We start from the raw sequence: 21,376 nt of genomic DNA on the forward strand, positions 1-21,376 counted from the left end.
AGATTACGGCACACTCACACTTTGAGTGAAAAAATTTATGTATAAATTTTATTAAAAATTGATATAAAACTAAATATAACTTTAGTTGAAATGATAAAATTGAGATTATAAAAATTATAATGTTTTAAGTTTAAATCTTATTATTCTCATAATGTATGCGTACTTTCTAAATTTATCAAAATATAAAACGGCATGAATACCCCTAACATAATAATTTGTTGCTTTGTAAAATGAATGAACTTTTGGTAATTTCATAAATTGAATTGGGACCCGACTGATACTTACATCAACTTAATCAAGCATATTATAATAGTATTAGATTTTAACAAACTCATAACGTGGGTGAAAAATTCATGTAACATATGTATTTATTAAAAGTTTGTCAAATTCAAATTAATCTTTAGTTGAAATGGTAAAATTAAATGTTTAAAATTTATTATGCTTGACCCTTTTAAAATATAGTTTTCCGTCAAAATTCTTGATGGGCCATTAAGTAATGACACGGCGATTGACACAAAAAATGTTTTAAAAATTATAAAAATTCTAATATTTTTAAAATTATACAAATTATTAAAAATCATAATAAGTATTATAAAAACATTAAATATTATTTAAATGTTATTAACAATTATTGAATAATTTTAAAAATGATTGAAAACTTATTAGAAATGATTAAAACTTATTAAAATATTATAAAAATAGAAAAAAATTAAGGATTTAAATACAAAATTTAGAAACTTATAGAAAATTGTAAAAAAATTATAAGAAATATAGAAAATAGTTATAAAAAAATAAAAAATTTACTACTCCTTTGTGTTTTTTCTACATTGTAATACACCATATCTCAGTCTATCCTTATAAACTTTTATCACATCACTATTCCTCAACCAAAATTATTATCCATCGTTCACCTTAAGCTACCAAGAACTAAACTCATCAATATTAAAACTCCTCACTCGGCACCTTATACAAGTTCTATCATCATCACACTTCAAGCTCTCCATTTCTTATACCAAAATGAAAATCTCTTGACTTGAAAAATAACAAAAATAATTCTATAGTTTTTTTTTACTTTTTAAATAGTTTTTGTTAAATTTTATAATTTTTATTATTTTAATAATATCTATAAAATTTTCTACAACTTTTTTACAGTATTTCATAACTTTTCTATAATTTTAATCTTTAATTTTTAAACATTTGTTATAATGTTTATTACATCGATAATACTTTTTTGTATTTTTATTATTTTTCTATAAATTTTATAATTTTTTAATATCTCAATGATTTTATGATTGAATGCTAAAAACTCCTCATAATTAAGAAATTTTAAAAAATTAATTAAGAATTTGTAAAATAATTCACATAATCATTTTTCACATCAATAGCCATGTCATCACTTTCAATATGAGAAGGCTTTAAAGAAAAAATATATATCATGAGCTTAATTGAGTGCAATTCATAATTCGAATGATTCAATTGGATGTTGTTTTTTAGGAGTTTAATTAATTTTTTAATCATTTTATGAGGGCTTTTTTGATATATAAACCTTAATTTTATGATACAATTTTACATTTATACTATTTTGATAGTTTTATATAACGGTAGAATGACATTTTTATACATTTGGTGCAATAGGTGGAACAAATAATATTTAGAACCACTCTATATGTACCTTCAAAAAAAAATCTGCCTCACCATGCCCCTGTTTTCGAGGAGTATTTTGGAGTTTGATATTCTTAGGGTTGGTTTGGATAGACGATTGAGTGCGGTATAGTGTGTTTAGCTTACATTTTGTCTTACGCTATAATATTTAATCTCATTGCTACCACTGTTTTTACACTAATCACAATTAACGATCGTTCATCCAAATCCACCTTTAAATTAAATAAAAATATCATTTTATAAAATAAATTTGTACTTAAAATTCCTTCAAAAATTATGAAATTATAATGAAATACAAGAGTAAATTCACACATCGCCCCAAAAACATTAACCCTAACAAAAGAATTTGGTTTTGTTTTTGTAATTGTATTTATAATTTTTTTAATAAAATTCAATATGATTTGAAAATTCTAAAAATTAAGTTCTAAATGTGACTTGTGTCTCAATTAAGGTATAGTAAAAAAAAAACAAAAGCAAGAATTAGAAAGGTGACATAGGCCTCTGTTATTTATATTTTAGAATATATTTTAAGAGATATATGTCATGATTACAACACCTTTAATTTTCTTCAAAAATATGTATAATTAAACTAAAATGAGTTTTAATTAAAATATATTTATTCTATATATTAAATTATTGATTAAATTAATATCACGAATCAAGTAAACATTAACTTAATTTGATAATGATTAAATACTATTGCTTTATAAAATAAGTAATATTATTTTTAAAAAAATTAAAACTTTTATATTTAAAACATAAAAAATTTTAAAAAAAAAACACGGACTGATTTGACTCTAAAAATTATAATTTTTAATATTTAATATTCAAGTTTTATTATTTCAAGTTTTCATGTAAAATATTATAATATTGTAAAGTTGGCATCTCACAGAATGAATATGCTTGATGATATTTATATATTGAGAATATGCTTGACGATACTTCAATATTCTTATGTTTACCCCTATCTTTGGCCTACTTGGAAGCTTCAATTGAAGTTTCAAGTGTAAACAAAAAGAACAAGAAAAACCAAAAAGGACAATCCATTATTATCCCCGTTACAACCGCAAGTATTGCGTTTCTAATCTCTATGGTTAGCCCATGAATTCAATTAATGGTGAAATATCTTTTATCTAATAAATATATTTATAAATGATTTACATAATAAGATATTAATTAAAATGATAAAATTTAAACATAGAAGATTGTTATATTTTAACCTTAAATCTCTGTCATTTACTGAAATAAATCTTAAAATTATACATGAATTTTGATTTAATATATAATTTCATACATGAACTTTGATGTGGTATAATTGTATACATGAAATTTTGACTAAGGTTCAAATGTATACCTAAAACTTTAATTTTGATTTAATTATACATATTTAAAGAAATAAATATATAGGTTTAAATTTTTATTGGATAAATATAATTATTTATGTATGCAATATACAAACGTAAAATGATGATATATCAAAATTGTATGATTAGTTTGTAAGAATTAAATCAAATCAAAATTTTATGTATAAAATTTCACAAAATTAGAGCTCGTGAATAGAATTACACGTTAAATCAAAGTTACATTTGATATTTATAAATAATTGAATATTTGATAATTTCCTAAGTTAAAACCTAGTTGATGAATAATACCAACTCAATTAATCAATTAATATATAGACGCATAAAAAATATTTAATTATTATTTTTAAAAATTACGTTCATTATAGTAGTTTACTGATAATTTTTTTTTAAGTATTGCGTCTCAATCCTTAGCCCAAGAATTCAATTGATTCATCTTTTACGTATCATAAAACTTGAATATAATCGAAACACAACTTGCTCTTGCTGAAGAAAAATGAAAGCGACGACGTTTTTAATCCACTTGTGTGACGGAGATTCACTTATTCTAAAGGCAAGCAGTAGAAACAAATTGTGAGCACATGTTTATGTGGAAGACATTAGCGACTTCAATATCCCCACGCACCCTCACTGCACACCACAACGTCGATTCTATGGCACAGTCTCATTTGGATCACGGCCTTTACTCCATAGCCACTATTTCATGCTCTTTGCCTTTTTAAATATTGCTCTTTCATTGCAATCAACTTTTAGTTTTTCTTGGGCAAAACCTTTTCAATGTCTATCTTAAAACAACATAGGTGCCCGTCGAGGTCTCTAACTCGTATTCCTACTAGCCCACGGCTGCACCTTGTTGCACGTTTGACATGTTCGGCAACTACCACCACAACCAAGCCTAAGTCCAGTCAGAACCAGTTGGTTATCGAGCCACGGCTTGAGACAAAACCAGACTCTATCACTCCCATTATCCCTAGTGTTGGCCCTCCCTTGTCCAATGATCCAAGTTTACAATCAACATGGTCTCACCGAGCATGGGTGGCCAGTGGTTGCACCACGCTTTTCTTTTCCCTAGCCAAGACTGTAACGGGTGCAGCTGATACACACATGTGGTTCGAACCTATAGTAGCAGGCTATGTTGGGTATGTTTTAGCTGACCTTTTGTCTGGGGTTTACCATTGGGGCATCGACAATTATGGTGATGCAACGACTCCGATTTTTGGTTCACAAATTGAAGGATTCCAGGGGCACCACAAATGGCCCTGGACTATCACCAGGCGCCAGTTTGCTAACAACTTACATGCATTGGCTCGTAGCATAACTCTCACAGTGCTTCCTATAGAAATTCTTTGCAATGACCCTGTTATTCAAGGATTTGTCACCGTTTGTGCTGGTTGCATCATGTTCAGCCAACAATTTCATGCCTGGTCTCATGGCACCAAGAGCAAGCTCCCACCACTGGTGGTGGCACTACAAGATGCCGGCGTACTAGTCTCTCGGTCTCAACATTCGGCTCACCATAGGCCTCCATATAATAGCAACTACTGCATCGTGAGCGGAGTCTGCAATGAGTTTCTAGACAAAAACAAGGTTTTTGAGGCACTAGAGATGATTATATTTTTCAAGCTTGAGGTGAGACCCAGGTCTTGGAGTGAGCCTGGTGCTGAATGGATAGAAGAGATGGATGAAGCTCAATCTCAAGTTACAGTTCATTGAATTTTTTCCCACTTCTGTAACATGAAAACTATAAGCAAACATTCAAATGACATATTTCAATGATTTATTTTTGTGGAGTTCAAGCTTTGATGTATGTATAATAATGGGCTTCAGCTGCAAGAACATAGTGTTATTAATAAACACTTGGAAGACATAATAACATTTGGCAGGTTGAGTTACCATTTATAAAATTCTGCCAGAAATTCAAACATAAACAATTCGAAACTTGCAACACACTTGAATTTGAAAAAAGAGAAAGGATGAAGGAAAAAACAGACTAATGTTAATTATCAGCCCCAAATGAGGAGATGGAGGATACACAGGGGAACCAATAACAGCGTTTCCCATCTCTGTGACCATCATCAATCATGGCAAGACCTTCCTGCATCAACCAACAGGAGTTTTGTTAACCCCATAAATTAAAGTCACAGTATGATGATAAAACATGCCTATTGCTGCAAGAACTTACCTCTAATAAGGTATCAAGGGCATCAATAGCACGTCCATGTGTCCATGAAAGCCGTCTCTCTACCTCATCAACGGTCACATAGCCTTGAGCCTGAAAGAGAAACAAGCAGAACATTGACTAAGCAATTATTTGCATGGGTGTTTGTCATACCATAATAGAAGTATCACTAACCTGTGCCAGCTCCAGAATTTGATTATGATCTTTATTCAATTCAGTTGGAACAGACCGAACAAGCTTTTTCTTTCCAGCAGAAATCACCTCAAATCCACTACCTAATGTCTGGAGAAATCAAGCAGTACACGCATTTAAAATTGGCATCACAAAAACTAAAATAAGTTGTACAAGATAACTCCATTACAGACCATGCAGATTTCAGACCAGCAAGCAGCAATAATGGAACTACTATTCAACAATGATTTGAAAAAAAATGTAGCCCAAAACAAAGGAAAATTGATCAGCTTTTCTCATGCTCTTCATCTCACTTACCCTAAGAGTTGAAAAGAGAATGCTGGCAAACTCATTCAGTAATCAGTATAAAACAACCATGAACTAGCTTTGTACTACCATACCTTCAGCTTACTTATAGCACGCAAACAATCATCTTCGGATACAGCCTCACGATCATGTTTTCGTTTCTGACGAAGCAATTTGCAGAGTTCCTGCAGGTCAATCAAACCTCCATTAAGAGGCCTAGTTGCCAAGCAAATCTCAACAATTTGAACTCCTGTCTAGCCAATAATCAAAACCAAATTATAAGCACTCTACCAAGTCTTTGAAATAGAGAGTACTGAGTTTATAAAAATCCTCTAAAAATACAGATTTTACAGCTCATGGTCTTGTGTATCATGCTGAAAAAGCATAGTAGTAGTTTGCAGGCGAACTATACATAATCTAATAAATTCACAATTATAAAACTTCGAAACAAAAATGGATAAAGCATACAAAACACACACACACAAAGAAAAGCATAAAGGATCATAAGGTAAAATCAGTTTAAACTACAGGAAAGAAAATTTTAAAAATTAACAACAAAAGGGAATTTTCCAATTACTTTTCTTTCTAAAAAATGGATGATTTTCAATACCAACCAAGTTCGTAATAGAAATCACCGATTCCTAAAAGCTCAGCCCAAAATCCCTTATTTGAAGCCAAAGGATCCACTCCTACTTTTGCACACATTTCGTGAAATTGAGACCTAAAAGACGGGTTTTTACGAATATCATTCTGCGAAAAATAGATATAGAAATTAGTAAAACTAAAATAATTGAAACTAATGAAAAAAAAAATTGATAAAGAACTTTTGTTTACCTTGTGTTTTCGAGCGAATTCTTCGAGTTGAGATCGAAAAGTAGCAAGCTGCTCTTTCATGAGGTCGGTTCTTAACTTGGCTACATTTTCTCCCAACGCTCGATATTGATCCTGAAATTAAAAAAAGAAAAAGAAAAACCCACACGCAAATAATTACGAGTAGATTTGATTGGTTGCAATTGTGGGATTCATTTGAATATCATTATTAAGATTAAATTGAAATTCGAAACAAACCCTAGCAGCTGCAGCCGTTTGGAGCCCTCCGATTCCAGGTCGTCTTCTCATTTTCCTTTTTCTTCGAAGTTCTGATTTTTCTTTCCCTTTCTTTGGTTTTTTGTTGTGAAATAAGAACTAATTTATTACTTCACTTGATCTTGAAAAACTAAAAACGTAAATTATGAATCAACAAATCAGAGTGGCGCAGCGGAAGCGTGGTGGGCCCATAACCCACAGGTCCCAGGATCGAAACCTGGCTCTGATATAAGTTTTCGATAATTTTGTGATTACACTGGGCATTTTCATTAAGTAGGGGATGAACTTTTCACTGTGTTTTTATATTATCAAAAGAATTAAGAAAGTTTATCGTAGGATCGTTTTCTTTTGTTATATATATTTTCGGACAAACTTTATTTTGTTAGATTGTTTATAGATATATATATCAATAATATCTAAGATAATATGTTTCATCTTTCCAACTTGACAATAAAGGTCATAAATTTCATCAAACTTTTTAAGTTAATGGTATTTTTAAAATATATATGATATAGCAAAAATGGAGGAGCTCAAACTTTCTTCGAATGATGGATGACACTGTTCCTTGTTTATATTATCCATCAACCAAAGTTTTAATCCAAAAACCAATGAAATTTGTAATAAACTTGTTTGACTTTGAGATAACTCACCACTGTTCCTAACAACTCCTAAAAAAGTCGAGAAATCATTAGATTCTTCATTGACAAAACAATAAGTTGATGAAGAACTCATATGCCACCTAAAACAGTTCAAATGAACAATAATTGTAATCATGAAGAAAGCTTACATGCGAAAAGAAATGGCCCTCATATCATCTTACAACAAAGGTACTTACAATTTCTTTATTAATTGCTTGTCTCAGGTAGACCACAAGATAGAACAAGGTGAACCACAAGAAACATGCACTTTTTTTCGGTATTTATAAATTAGAACATTCTTGTTTGCATCTGTGTAAGACATTCACGATTGCTTCTAAAGTATACTTATTCACTAAGAGTTTCGGTGCAGTAGAATGGGGCAGTAGAGGGTTGATATACAAATGGTCTGACAGTGTGGAAATGACCTGATGGGCGACTATAGGTGAACTTGATACCGGTGCTGCGATTCCCAAGATGGTTGCAGTGATCATGGAAACTACTGATCGGTCGTGCCAAGCATGTATTCCAACGGTCACTCTCAGGCATTGTTTCGGCCACGGTGTATATCCCCTTGGCGTTTGTGAAAGCCTGGTAATTTACTACTTCACCAGATTTTGTAATACAAAGTACAGCAACCTCAGCACCTACACCAACACATTTGTTTCACATAAATATAAGATAAAATTTTCATGCATGATTCATATACTTCAAGGCTCGGTTTAAAAGATTAATTAAGGCTTCTACAGAAAAACCCCCTATTTTGTATGGTTATACTGAGATGAATGAATCTAATTATGCCCCTTAAAACATCAATGCCATAGTACAGCTTGAAAGATTAAAACAATATCCTACCATCACTAATGTTTGACCTTCATCATTGAGAACAGATATATCAATGACAAATAGCTTTATCAAACACAGAAATGAACAAAGGATTTATTTATAAAACACCATACACCAAGCATCCATTCTTTTGCCAATTACTTCAACAAGCAAAAAAAGAATTGTTCCGACCAAAGATTAGTTGGTGAAATTGTTGTTGCATTTCTACAACATTCAAACCATATCTGTCCTTATTGACCGTTCACGTGATGCAGCTATTCTTAGTGGTTTTTAATTTTTTAGATATTTATCTGTTATTTTATTAGGTATTTTGAACTGGACTTAGCCATCTCTATTAGTATTTTGAATTGGCTTAGCTATCTCTATTATGTTTTGAATTACTGTTAGCTATCTCTTTTATCTTCTTTATTGCTGAGATTACAATGTATATATATTTGTTGAGCTATTACTTTATAAATACCTCTCATTTTCATAATAAAGATACAGTTCATTTTACAACCTTTGAGTAAATTCTATATGATATCAAAGTATTCTAAGCTCTCACGAGCAGATCCAGTGATTTTTTTCTCTAAAACGAACTCCATCTTAAACAAAGAAAGCTTACTTGTCAGCCATCTCAACCACAGAAGAAAGAAAATGAAACCAAAGATCATGAATATATCCCAGTCCCACTATTCAACAATTTAAGCCTATAAGAGAATTCCTTACACAGACTTTTGGAGGATGCATCCTACACAAAAAGGATTCATTCAGACAATAGCGCAGTCAACCCAGAGACCCTTTCTAACACACTATAATAGCTGTTTGCAACTCAATTAGACACAGGTAAAAGTATTGAGTAAGCATCAACCATAGAAGCAATTTAGTGAAGCAAAGTAAATCACAGGGAAAGCACTCAAATAGGCAAATTGCAAGACACAGTGATCTTATCAAACCCTCAAAAGGTAAATTTTTTGAGTATTTCTTTTCTCAATCCAAGTATAAATTGAACCCTCATTAAATAAAAAAAAAGAATTATAAATTGAACCCATCCATGAAGTTGTATAGGCAAGCTCAACAATGTCAAAACCAATAATTAACCAAAAAAAAGGAGCAAACATTGTCACCGACAAAATGGAAGAACTATAATTCCAACCAAAAAAAAAAAAACCAATTCGAATTTCTGCTAAAGAAACATAATTTAACCAATCAAACAACTGCAATTCAAAATTATAAATGGAAAAAGGAACGGAGGAAAAACAAGAGAGAGAGAGAGAGAGAGAGAGAGCAACCTTCTAAAATATGATCTTCAGGACCAATGGAAGAATCAGCGCAAACATCACAGACTACTCTACCGTGAATCTCACCAGTCCAAGATTTTACACCTGAAATCAAGAATACAGCTAAGACAACAAAACCCAGAACCAGATTCTTGCTCTTTGATCCCATGGGGTGATTCTTTTTTCAATTGAGCTAATAAGCACAAATGAGAGCAGCAGCCTGCCAGTGTTTACAAACACGCAGATTTTTGTAGAATAAAATTAGTATTGCTTTAAAAATATGTATTTTGAGTTTAAAAGTATTTTTAAAATAAATAGAATATAATAAATTGATTTTGGCTGAATTAGTTTTTAAAAGCAAATAGAATAAAATAAATTGATTTTGGCTGAATTAGTTTTCTAAAAGCAAATAGAATAAAGTATGTTTTTTATTGGTGTTTAATTACAAATATGTGAAAATTATTAATTAAAAATAAAAATATTTTTAAAATAATAAAATGTGCTAATATCTAATTACAAATATTTAATGGTTATATTTTAATATTTAAAATATAGTTTACATATTCTAATTAAATTTTATAAATAATTAATATTTATTGCTTAAAATATTTAAAATTTATATTTCTTATATCTAAATATTAACGCAAGTTATAATAATTCTTTTAATTTTTATTAAAATATAATAATATTTTTAATATTATTTAAATATATATTTGTTACTTAATAATAACATGTCTAAAATAGATATTTTATTTTTCAAAATTACTTTTTAACAAGAACACTAAACACTCAAATCTTAAACCAAATTTTTCAAAAGTTTTCTTGATAAACATGTTAATTTGCATATTTTTTTGTGTTTAATTTGGTTTATTTTTTAACTAAACCTTGCTAATTAAGTGCTTTTATGATTTAATCTTGTCAAAGATGCAATTAGTCAAAAACAAGCTAAAAAGGGTCAATTTGAAAGATAATCATTAAAATGGGGACAAATTAAAAAGGTGGAGGAAGCTAAGGACACGTCAAATATTTTAACTTTGTAAAAACCAAAAATAAGAAAATCTTATTTTATTTATTTTTATTTTTATTTTATTTTTGATTTTATATTAAATTAGTTTAGGCTAAATTTAGTAAATCCCATATACATAAATAAAGGCTTTATGTTCTTAGGAAATCATCTATTAATTTTGTATTCCTACTGCAAATTGGAATATAATTATTTTTCCCTTTTTTTTCAAGTTGGCGTGAGTTATTGTCATTTTCATAAGAATTTTGCTTGCTTTTATAAAATTGAGTTAATTGCCTTCCAAGTCCTTTTCATTCCCTAAATTCCTCAATTATCATCGACCTACCTTTCTAAACATACAAAGCATGATTAATTGCATGCTTAACTAAATTTCATCTAAGCTTTAGGCCGATGTTCTTTCCGGTCGGGAATCTTGAGATACGAATTCGCGTTAAAATCTGTCCAATTGGTATTCATTCTTTTCCTAAGTATCGGGATTGATAACTCATCCCTTATGGTTAACTTGATTACAAGTCAAAAAGTGCACGTTGGGTTGGAGTCGTGTTAGCTGACAGTTGGAGAAACGAGTCGGCCGTGCTGTATTCAGATCTCTAAGAACAAATCAAGGAAGAAGTGATCGAATTTAAACGACCCACGCGGTTGAAGCCGTTAATTCGAGTTGGATTCTTCAGAACGCAAGGTTGCCAGAATCTTGAACCGGGAACGCGTGTATCTCGATTAAATAATCGGTAAGGGTTAGTTTGCAGGTCATACCAGAACCAGCCACGATAGGAATAATTGGTTGTTAGGATGTTCTTAACTGCTATAACCAACTTATCGTTTGGAGGAGAAGATAAATTTTGAAGGATCGATTCTTGATACGAAATTTACCGAGTCTAAGGCTAAGGCTTATTTTATCTGCTTACACAAGTCTTAATTTATTTCCAGTTTACATTTATTTTTAATAGTAGCCAATCATTTATTTAAGTTGACTAGATTATTTACTTTCTTAAATATTCTCAAACCCCCCCGATTTAATTGTTAATTTTTCGCAGGTACGTTTAGAGTCGTGGGCACAACTCTTGACACGACGCTTGACGCGACGAATATTTTGTTCATAAGTGGACATAAAAGTTGCGATATCCAATCCTTGTGGGCTCGACCCTACTACCACTCTTTGCTACAATTTAGAGTTATTTTTGTAGGAATTATTTTTGGTGGTTTCGACGCCCATCAAATTTTGGCGCCGTTACCGAGGATTGGAGATATTCCTTTAATTTCTGTTTGTTTTCCTTATGACCAGATCAGAACCGGGAACTTTAGAATTTGAACCAGAAATTGAGAAATTGGCCTGACAACTGATGAAAGAAGTCATTCGATGCGGTAAACGGCCAAATCTCGGATTCGAAACTATATCATATAGTGAAGAAATTTTCTCGTTTGACGAAACAAACGAGATGGCTGAACAGATGATACGCCAACTCGCTGTGGCACCGGATGAACAACAACCCTTGTTTTTAACCTATCCGACAGGAGGAACGCTGTTCGAATTGAAGTCTGGTTTGATCCATTTACTACCCACTTTTCGTGGATTACAAAACGAGAATCCGCACACCCGCCTTAAAAAATTCCATATGGTGTGCACAAGCATGAAGCCTCAGGGAGTAACGGGAAACCAAATCAAACTTTGTGCTTTTCCTTTCTCACTAGCCGACTCTGCTAGAGAGTGATTATTTTATTTACCACCGAGATCTGTCAACACGTGGTCTACATGTCTTGTTTGTTTCTTAACAGGTTCTTCCCTATAGCTCGAGCAGCCGAACTAAGGAGGGACATTGTGGGAATATGTCAAAAAGACGCTGAACCGCTCTATGATTACTGGGAGTGATATAAAAAGTTGTGTGCAAGTTGCCCACAATATGGACTGATTGAATAGTCACTCTTGCAGTATTTCTATGATGGATTACTCCCGATGAAAATGAAGATGATAAATGCTGCAAGTGGAGGGGCACTAGTTAATATGACGCCCCAAAGAGCGAGAGAGTTGATTTCAACAAAGGCTGCTAACTCTCAACAATTTCGATCGATCACAAAACCTACAAGACGGGTTCATGAGTTAAGTTCTTTATCTTTAGAAGATAAAATTGATATGCTAACTAATGTTGTTCAAACTTTTCTTACAGATAAGACGAGCCCAGTGCGGTTGTGTGAAATTTACGCTAAGCCAGGCCATCCGATGGATTCATGTCCGATTTTACATGAGGATTCGACGGAACAAGCAAATTCTGTCGGGAACTTTCTAGGACCGCCTCAAAGGCGATATGACCCCTAGTCGAACTCGTATAATATGGGGTGGAAAGATCACCCAAATCTTAGTTATGGGTCGAATCCACAGTTCAATCAACCGTTCCAACAAAGGCCGTCACAGAATCAACAGATATCACCCCCAAAGTCATCTTTGGAAACCATAGTGGAAAGGCTAGCTAATAGTATTGAGAAGTTTCAGCTAAAAGCTGAAATGCATTTGCAGGAGTTAAATAAGCAAGTGAGCAAGCTTGTACTCACGGTTAGCCGTTTGGAGTCCTAAGGTAAGTTGTCGTCCCAAACTGAGCCAAATCCTCGACACAATGTAAGTGCTATAACATTAAGGAGCGGAAAGGTTTTGGAGCCCATACATGGCACGAGTCGTGCCTACTACTCTGGTCGAGATGAGAAGAAACTTGACACAGAGGCTCTAATAGAGTTAGCACCACAAAAGTTATTTGCAGTACCACCTCCGTTTCTTAGAAGACTTGTCCAATGCAAGAAGGAGCGAGACAAGAAGGAGATCCTCGACACGTTCTAAAAGGTGGAAATCAACATACCTCTTCTCAATGCGATTAAGCAGATCCCACGATACACAAAATTTCTAAAAGAGTTATGCAAAAGTAAAAGGAAACTTATGGGTAATGAAAAGGTAAATGTCGGAGAAAATGTCTCCAACGTTTTGTAACGGAAAATACTGCCCAAATGTAAGGACCAATATATGTTTTTCATATATTGTAAAATAGGTAGTGTCGGTATTAAAAAAACAACATGTGACTTAGGCGCATCAATTAATGTTATGCCTTTTGTCAATTTATAAACTACTTAACGCGGGTCCTTTAAAGGAAACATGTGTGATTATTCAGCTTGCAGATAGATCCGTAATGCATCCAGAAGGAGTGCTGGAGGATGTTCTTGTTAAGGTAAACAAGCTAATATTTCCTGCAGACTTCTACATTATCGACATGGAGGATGACGACTCGACTAATTCGTCTGAGATACTTCTTGGGAGACCATTCTTGAGTACCATATGAACAAAAATTAATGTTTGGAGTGGAACACTCACTATGGAATTTGACGGTAAAGTGGTTAGGTTTAGTGTTTATGAGGATATGGCACATCCCAATGATAAGTTACAAATTGTACCTTGCAGGAATGTAGATCTTGATGTTAATTAAGAGAAATTATCGATAATCCAAAAACCAATACGTGAAGTTGTCATGAAAGCCTCGAAATTAGATCTGAAACCATTTTTAGAACATACAAGGATTCTGACAGAGAATAATGCAAACTTGAACGGAGAAGCTCAAAGACACCTCAATTCACTAATGATAGGGGAATCCGGGAAGGGCTTCAAGGATAGTGGGCAAAGGTTGAAACTTTTCTACAAGAACATCCAGGTGCACAAGATGGAAAAATTAATTTTCAATGAGCCAAACGAATAACATTTATGGTCATCGAACTAACAACGTTAAACAAAAGCGCTTTTTGGGAGGTAAACTAAAATTATTTTCATTTGTTAAATTTTGAGTTTTAGTAAGATTTAGTGTAGCACCCCAAACCCGACCCAGACGTTATGGTCGGATCTGACATGCCACATCGAAGCATTCAAAACATTTTATATTATTGATCCAGAAAAACTTACTTAGTGTTTTAAAAGATGATTATAGGTTAAAGTGGATGGAAGCTGTGCACCAGGTAGGAAACCGGAAAAGAGGAGGTGAGCCCATCGGACTGCTTAAGTACCAAGCTCCCTTCAGATCCAATCCTAGACATGCACACCGCCATTGCCACACCTTAACGTCATGTATATTTCTAGGAAACCGATTTGATTAAGTCTTTTTTAGGAAAAGTGATTAATTTTGGAAAATACTTTCATTGCGGAAGCTTTGCTTGTCATCGTGGCATTTTGAAATCAATTGTTGTTTTTGAAAACGCGCCCTAAAGCTTTCCAACTTCAACAGTTAAAATAAGTAATACTTATCTTAGTAACACATATTAACACCATCAAAAATAATTAAGAGGCCTTATTACATTTAAAAACCCAAAACTTCAAACGTAAAAAAAGGATGTCCAGTTCACCGAAGAAAATCAAACTTTCGAGCGGGTGGCCACTCCAATTCCTCATGACTCCAAGCCCACTATGGTTGGGGATTACTGCGTGGATGAAAATAAAAGGGTGAGTTTGGGAAACTCATTGTGTAAGGAAAACCCATTCAAAACCCAAGTCACTCAAGCCTATTGGGCCTAAGCCCATTTAGGTAATGATGGTCTTGGACCGAGCCCTTTTAGATTACAATAAACCGGGCCTTAGCCCTTATTCAGATAATGAGATGGCCCATAGGCTCATTTCAAAATACATGCAACATCAATAACATATGCAAGCCCATTTGGGAGACTACTCAACCCACCAACCACTACACTCCACCGTACCAGCCCTACACTCCATGTAGGAATAGCTCAACCCACCCAACCCAACACTCCATAGTTGCGACCTTGCTACTCGATTAACGAAGAATTGAGGCAAAGCCTCCGAGACGTGGACAAGCCACTTTCGATACTTCCTCCGTCAATATCCCAATCCCATGCATCAGATAATAACAACATGGCATGCAGTAAATAACAACAATCAAACATGCATTTAGGTCAATTTAACCCTAGGGGTATTTCGGTAATTTATCTACTAGGGGTAAAACTGTAAATTTTCCACTTTTAAAGGTATTTCAATAATTTATCTATTTTAGGGTTTTTCATGCATATTCCTACTTTTTATGTACTAACAGAATCACGTACCGAGTGTTCTTACCGAATTGGGCCCGTTGGCCCATCATTCTAATTTTGGCCCATTAAGCCCAAAAATATCGAGGGCACAGAAATCATACACTTTGCAGTCCAAATTTTGCAGTTTACCAAAAACATTAATCGATTTACCTCACGAGCATTCGCACACTCGTAAATCTACAAAATACCGATTTTCGGCATTTCGGCTTTTCGACTTTTGCCGATCCAGACTAAGAAAGAGGGTGTTAGTTACACACCTGTTTGCGACGATATGCTAACGAGATCCACACACGAACCGCCTACAATTGGATTACTAACACGTTAATCTAACTATTCAAATACAAACTACATATTAACCCCTTACAATATTCGGCCAACCACACCTACAGATCATAGTAAGCTTATAAGAAATCAATAAGCAACTCATTAACAAATTTTTGTCAATGTTTACCACATAATCATAATTTCACTGCAAGCTGTCTTCCTGAGCAACAGTCACTAAATCATTTATAACTGGAGCTACGAAACTCCAAATCAAGTGCCGTTAATTTTCCCTAAAAATAGACTCATATATCTTATATCCATAAAATTTTTAGAATTTTTGGTTTCGCCAATCAATACCAGATTTTTCTCAAAGTTTCGCATGTTTCACTGTTTGACTAATCTGACCACTCTTCATTACGAATCAAATTTCTCATTGTAAAGAATTCAAAATATGTTCTCGTTTATTCCATTTGAAACTAGACTCATTAAGCTTTAATTACATAATTTATGCAGCATCTAACTCATCTCCCACAATTTATGGTGATTTTCCAAAGTCACGTTACTGCTGCTATCCCAAGCAGATTTATTACCAAATCACTCTTTCACACATAACTTGCATGCATGTTTTTTTTTTAAACATGTATATCACCAATCAATCATCACATATCTATGATTTTACTTAAGTATAATCTCCATTTCATCATTTTAAAGCACAACATATTAGCCGATTTTTCCCCTTAGCATCTAAGCACATGCATGCTCATTTGTTTGGCTCAACTTCACATATCTTCCATTTTTCATCAAAAGAACATGAAACAACAACCATTTCCTTCATTTTAATTCATGACCAAATGCTCACAACACAACCAAAAACCAAAATATGCTTCAAGAGTTAAGGTAGGATCAAGAAGAACTCATGAACATCAAGATAGAAGCAAACTACCATGAACTTACCTTCAATTTTCTTCCCTAAGTGACCGAACATTCAAGAGCTTTCTCCTCTCCTTTCTCTTCTCTAACTTTAGGCTATGATGAACAAAGATGGACAAAACTTTATTCTTTTCACGCCTTTTTCTTTTAATAAAATTTCATATTTCATCCATTTAATTCTTTAATACAAAAGACATGAAATTTTAATCATGGAACATTTACCTAACCCATTATCATGAAACATTTACCTAACTCATTATCATGGAACATTTACCTAACCCATTATCAATTTGTATCAATTTGTACCATAAATTATGGATATCAAGTGCACATTTTGTCTACAACAACATGATGGCTGGCCACTTCATGTAAAATGGGAGGTTTGTCATGCAAATCCTCCTATTTTGCACTCCTATTTATTTGGCCACTTCAATTTAGCCTATAGCATTTTCAAACATTTTCACATAGGTCCTATTTCATAATTTCACTCACAAATGACAAAATTAAAGCATGAAATTTTGCCAACATTCACAGAATTCCCGAAAATTGAGGCATTACATTTAGGGTGTAAATAATTAAATTTTTATTTAATCCAATGAATTTGTTGTTTTCAAGAACGAAATGAAGGTTATGAATTTTTCCAAAAGTCGGATAATGATGGTGGCGTGGGCGCACCGTGCTAAATGCTAACAATTATTTCCCAACGCCGACAACATCATTAGAAACACATGAGGAGTATTCTTAACCTTTCTCTTTGCTTGTTGCTTAAGTTACTGTCCTTTATTTCATATAACACATGCTTGAGGACAAGCATAAATTAAGTAGGGGGTTGAATTGGTAAGTAAATATGCATGATTTTTGCTGCATGTCTCTCTTTTCTATGTGTTCAATCTTACGTTGAATTCATTCGATAGTTTATTTGACATTGAGCCTTTAATCTCACACTTAGTCAATTTGGACAATTGGGCAAATTTTTTATTTTAAATGTTCAAGTGTATAGATTAGTCGACATTTGTGTTTTAAGGTTGATATATGTAGCTAGATTTTTCGTATAAATTGATTTTTGGAAAAATATTTGCTTGTGTATAAATAAATTAATAAAATAAAAAAATTTAAGGCTCAAGTTATGAGTGAATTTTTGAAAATGTGACCGAATTTAGTAATCGGGGTAAGGTGCTTGGGTTGTCAAGGTGCTTGGGTTGTCATCTTATCTAGTGTAAAAAAGTTCGAGTGACAAGTCGGTAACTTACAAACATTCCGCTAACCGAGCCTTTAAAAGTTAAATAAATAAATGTTGATAAAAGAATAATAATAAAGACTGTTTGAACTAAGTAACTGGGATAGGGTAGTTGGGTTGTCATCCTAGTTCGCATAAAAAGGTTTGACTATGTCTAAATTTTTTTACTAATGCTTAGTCAATTAACAATGCCTTACAAATTATTAGATTCAAACTCAATTTGATGAAATTGTTTAGTCCACATATTTCAATTCTATAACACTTGTTGATCAAACGATATATTCTGGATATTCATTTATTTTTTCCTATGTTGTTTGCATTGATTGAGGATGCGGAAAAGAGGCTCAATTTTTAATAAATTATAGAATGAATTCTAATGTTTGAAGGAACAATATGCTTGAGGACAAGCATGAGCTAAGTAGGGGGATTTGATAAACATATTAATTTGCATTTTTTTTGTGTTTAATTTGGTTTATTTTTGAACTGAACCCTGCTAATTAAGTGTTTTATGATTTAATCTAGTCAGGGATGCAATTAGTCAAAAACAAGCTAAAAAGGGCCAATTTGAAAGATAATCAATGAAATGGGGCCAAATCAAAAAGGTGGAGGAAGCCAAGGACATATCAAATATTTTGACTTTGTAAAAACCAAAAATAGGAAAATCTTATTTTATTTTATTTATTTTTATTTTATTTTTGATTTTATATTAAATTAGTTTAGGCTAAATTTAGTAAACCTCATGTATATAAATAGAGGCTTTATGTTCTTAGGAAATCATCCATTAATTCTGTATTCCTACTTTAAATTGGAATAGAATTATTCTTCCCTTTTCTTTCAAGTTGACGTGAGCTACTACCATTTTCATTTGAATTTTGCTTACTTTTATAAAATTGGGCTAATTGCCTTCCAAGTCCTTTTCATTCCCCAAAATTTTCAATTATCATCAACCTACCTTTCTAAACATACAAAGCATGATTAATTGCATGCTTAACTAAATTTCATCTTAGCTTTAGGCTAGTGTTCTTTCCGGTCGGGAATCGTGAGATATGAATTCATGCTAAAATCCGTCCAATCGGTATTTATTCTTTTCCTAAGTATCGGGATTGACAACTCATCCCTTAAGGTTAACTTGATTACAAGTCAAAAAGTGCACGTTGGGTTGAAGTCATGTTAGCTGACAGTTGGAGAAACGAGTCGGTCGTGCTGTATTCAGATCTCTGAGAACAAATCAAGAAAGAAGTGATCGAATTTAAACGACCCATGCGGTTGAGGTCATTAATTTGAGTTGAGTTCTTCAGAACGCAAGGATGCCATATGTAAGACCCCTCACCCGTATCCAACGTCGGGACAGAGTTCGAGGCGTTACCAGACTTAAACAATCACAACACGCAAAACCGGGCCACAAAATTTTGTCCAAAATTAAAACATCTTAAACAGATACACATCATCCCTTATACAGGCCTTCGAAGCCTATAACATACATTGGGGTGGTTTTGGACTAAACCAAGAACTTTGAAAATCTATGGGCAACTTAACTAATTTTCTTACTTCGGAGAGTCACACGCCCGTGTGGATTGGCCCGTGTGGTCACACACGTCCGTGTAGTTTGGGATACGCCCGTGTCCTATGCCAATGGAGCTCTTTGTCCATTTGGTCATGAACAAGTTAGGGTCACACGGCCAAGGCACACGCCCGTATGCTTAAGCCGTGTGTCACACATGGCCTAGTCACACACCCGTGTATCTATTCGTGTGGACAATTTCAAGGCTATTTTCTAAGTCAATTGCCAACCTTAATTACCTACATACACTTATACATTTGCATAGCAATTGACATGGCATATTTGAGTAATTATATATTTACAATCAAGACACAAGCATGGCATTCTTACAACAACGCATAACATCATGGCATACAAGCATATGCACATCACCAATATCAGACATAACATGAATATCTAGATTTATAAGTCAGAATCATTAGCTCACTAAAGACTAATATATTTGGCCAAATTATAATAACATATGTTATAAAACTAGATCCATATACATGCCACTCACTTGATAATTCTAGCATATGTGTTTATACTCTCAAGGTGTTGGCTTGATAGTGTGATGCTGCCTCCAACGGTCTCCAACCCTGAACTAACCTAACAACACTAAAAGAAATGAAAATGAGGGCGTAAGCTTTAAGCTTAGTAAGCTCGCATGAAATAATAATAAGCAATTTACTAACACGCTTTCTATAGTAAAACTAACCAAATTGTACATTTACACATGTTCTAGTTAAGCTGCTTTCTTGAGTCACAGTCACTAAATCATTTATATCTGGAGTTATAGAACTCTAAATTGATATCCGTAAATTTTCCCAGAAACTAGACTCATATATCTTTCCACCATAAAATTTTTAGAATTTTTGGTCCAGCCAATAAGTACAGTTTATTATTCAAATTCTCCATTGTTTTGCTGTTTGACAGCTTCTACTTTTTTTCACTAAAATTTATTTATCTCATAGTACGAGACTCAGATAATGTTCCCATATTTTCTCCTAAAAGTAGACTCATTAAGGATTTTATTCATATGATTTCTAACTCATAATTATTTTTGTATAATTTCTAGTGATTTTCCCAAGTCAGAACAGGGGATTTCGAACTCATTCTAACTCTACCTCACAAGAATTCAAGTATCTCATAATATAAAATTCTTTTGCTTACACCGTTTCTTTTATGTGAAAATAGACTCATTAAGATTTAATTTCATATATTATTCAGCCTCTAATTCGACTTCCACCATTTATGGTGATTTTTCAAATTCAGGCTACTGTTGTTGTTCAACATTGTTTCGGTGCAAAAATCACAATAGCTATCATAATTCCATTGTCACATTGATCACGGACTCCTTATTTCATAAATCTCATATTTAATTACACAATGTAAGTTAACATGAACACAATTCATAATCATAAGCATGAGGATGATTCATCTTTCAAATCTTTTCACTTGTTTATCATGTATACACATATATATGCCTGAATTCGCTTACTCATCATTTATCACATTTCAATAAGGCATCACTTATGAGTATAATGTACGTACCTATACATATCCATAGCATATCAATTAACTTTACCTTTATCACCACGTCCATCTCGGGACTTTCATCGCATCATTCATTATGATACCCGTTGAATTTCCGATAGACCTTTCCTTTTCCAGTTGTACACTCGAGGTGTACGTTTCTTTCCAAGTGGTACACACAAAGTATCACTTTCCTTTTCATATGATATACACAAAGTATACCTTCCCTTTTTCATATGGTATACACAAAGTATACCTAACCTTTTCAAATGGTAT

General features: G+C 33.0%; 3 protein-coding genes across 3 annotated transcripts; 1 reads left to right on the top strand and 2 right to left on the bottom strand.

Moving 5' to 3' along the window:
* Positions 1-3,602: 3,602 nt before the first annotated feature.
* LOC108480843 (fatty acid desaturase 4, chloroplastic) lies at positions 3,603-4,896 on the top strand. The gene has a single exon (XM_017783964.2). The coding sequence runs from the start codon at positions 3,801-3,803 to the stop codon at positions 4,734-4,736; it is 936 nt and encodes a 311-aa protein (XP_017639453.1). The 5' UTR covers positions 3,603-3,800; the 3' UTR covers positions 4,737-4,896.
* LOC108480844 (vacuolar protein sorting-associated protein 22 homolog 1) lies at positions 4,846-7,004 on the bottom strand. The gene is made up of 7 exons (XM_017783965.2): positions 6,748-7,004; positions 6,514-6,624; positions 6,294-6,429; positions 5,775-5,929; positions 5,377-5,484; positions 5,206-5,295; positions 4,846-5,118 (listed from the first exon to the last, which is right to left on the bottom strand). Exons 1-7 carry the CDS (start codon positions 6,796-6,798, stop codon positions 5,020-5,022), a joined length of 750 nt encoding a protein of 249 aa, XP_017639454.1. The 5' UTR covers positions 6,799-7,004; the 3' UTR covers positions 4,846-5,019.
* Positions 7,005-7,529: 525 nt separating this feature from the next.
* Positions 7,530-9,782, bottom strand: LOC108480971 (uncharacterized). Its single transcript, XM_017784128.2, has 2 exons — positions 9,518-9,782; positions 7,530-8,047 (listed from the first exon to the last, which is right to left on the bottom strand). The coding sequence occupies exons 1-2, from the start codon at positions 9,672-9,674 to the stop codon at positions 7,749-7,751; spliced, it is 456 nt and encodes a 151-aa protein (XP_017639617.1). The 5' UTR covers positions 9,675-9,782; the 3' UTR covers positions 7,530-7,748.
* Between the last annotated feature and the right edge of the window lie 11,594 nt (positions 9,783-21,376).

The sequence above is a fragment of the Gossypium arboreum genome, chromosome 1, assembly GCF_025698485.1.
Source record: "Gossypium arboreum isolate Shixiya-1 chromosome 1, ASM2569848v2, whole genome shotgun sequence".
Lineage (NCBI taxonomy): Eukaryota > Viridiplantae > Streptophyta > Magnoliopsida > Malvales > Malvaceae > Gossypium > Gossypium arboreum.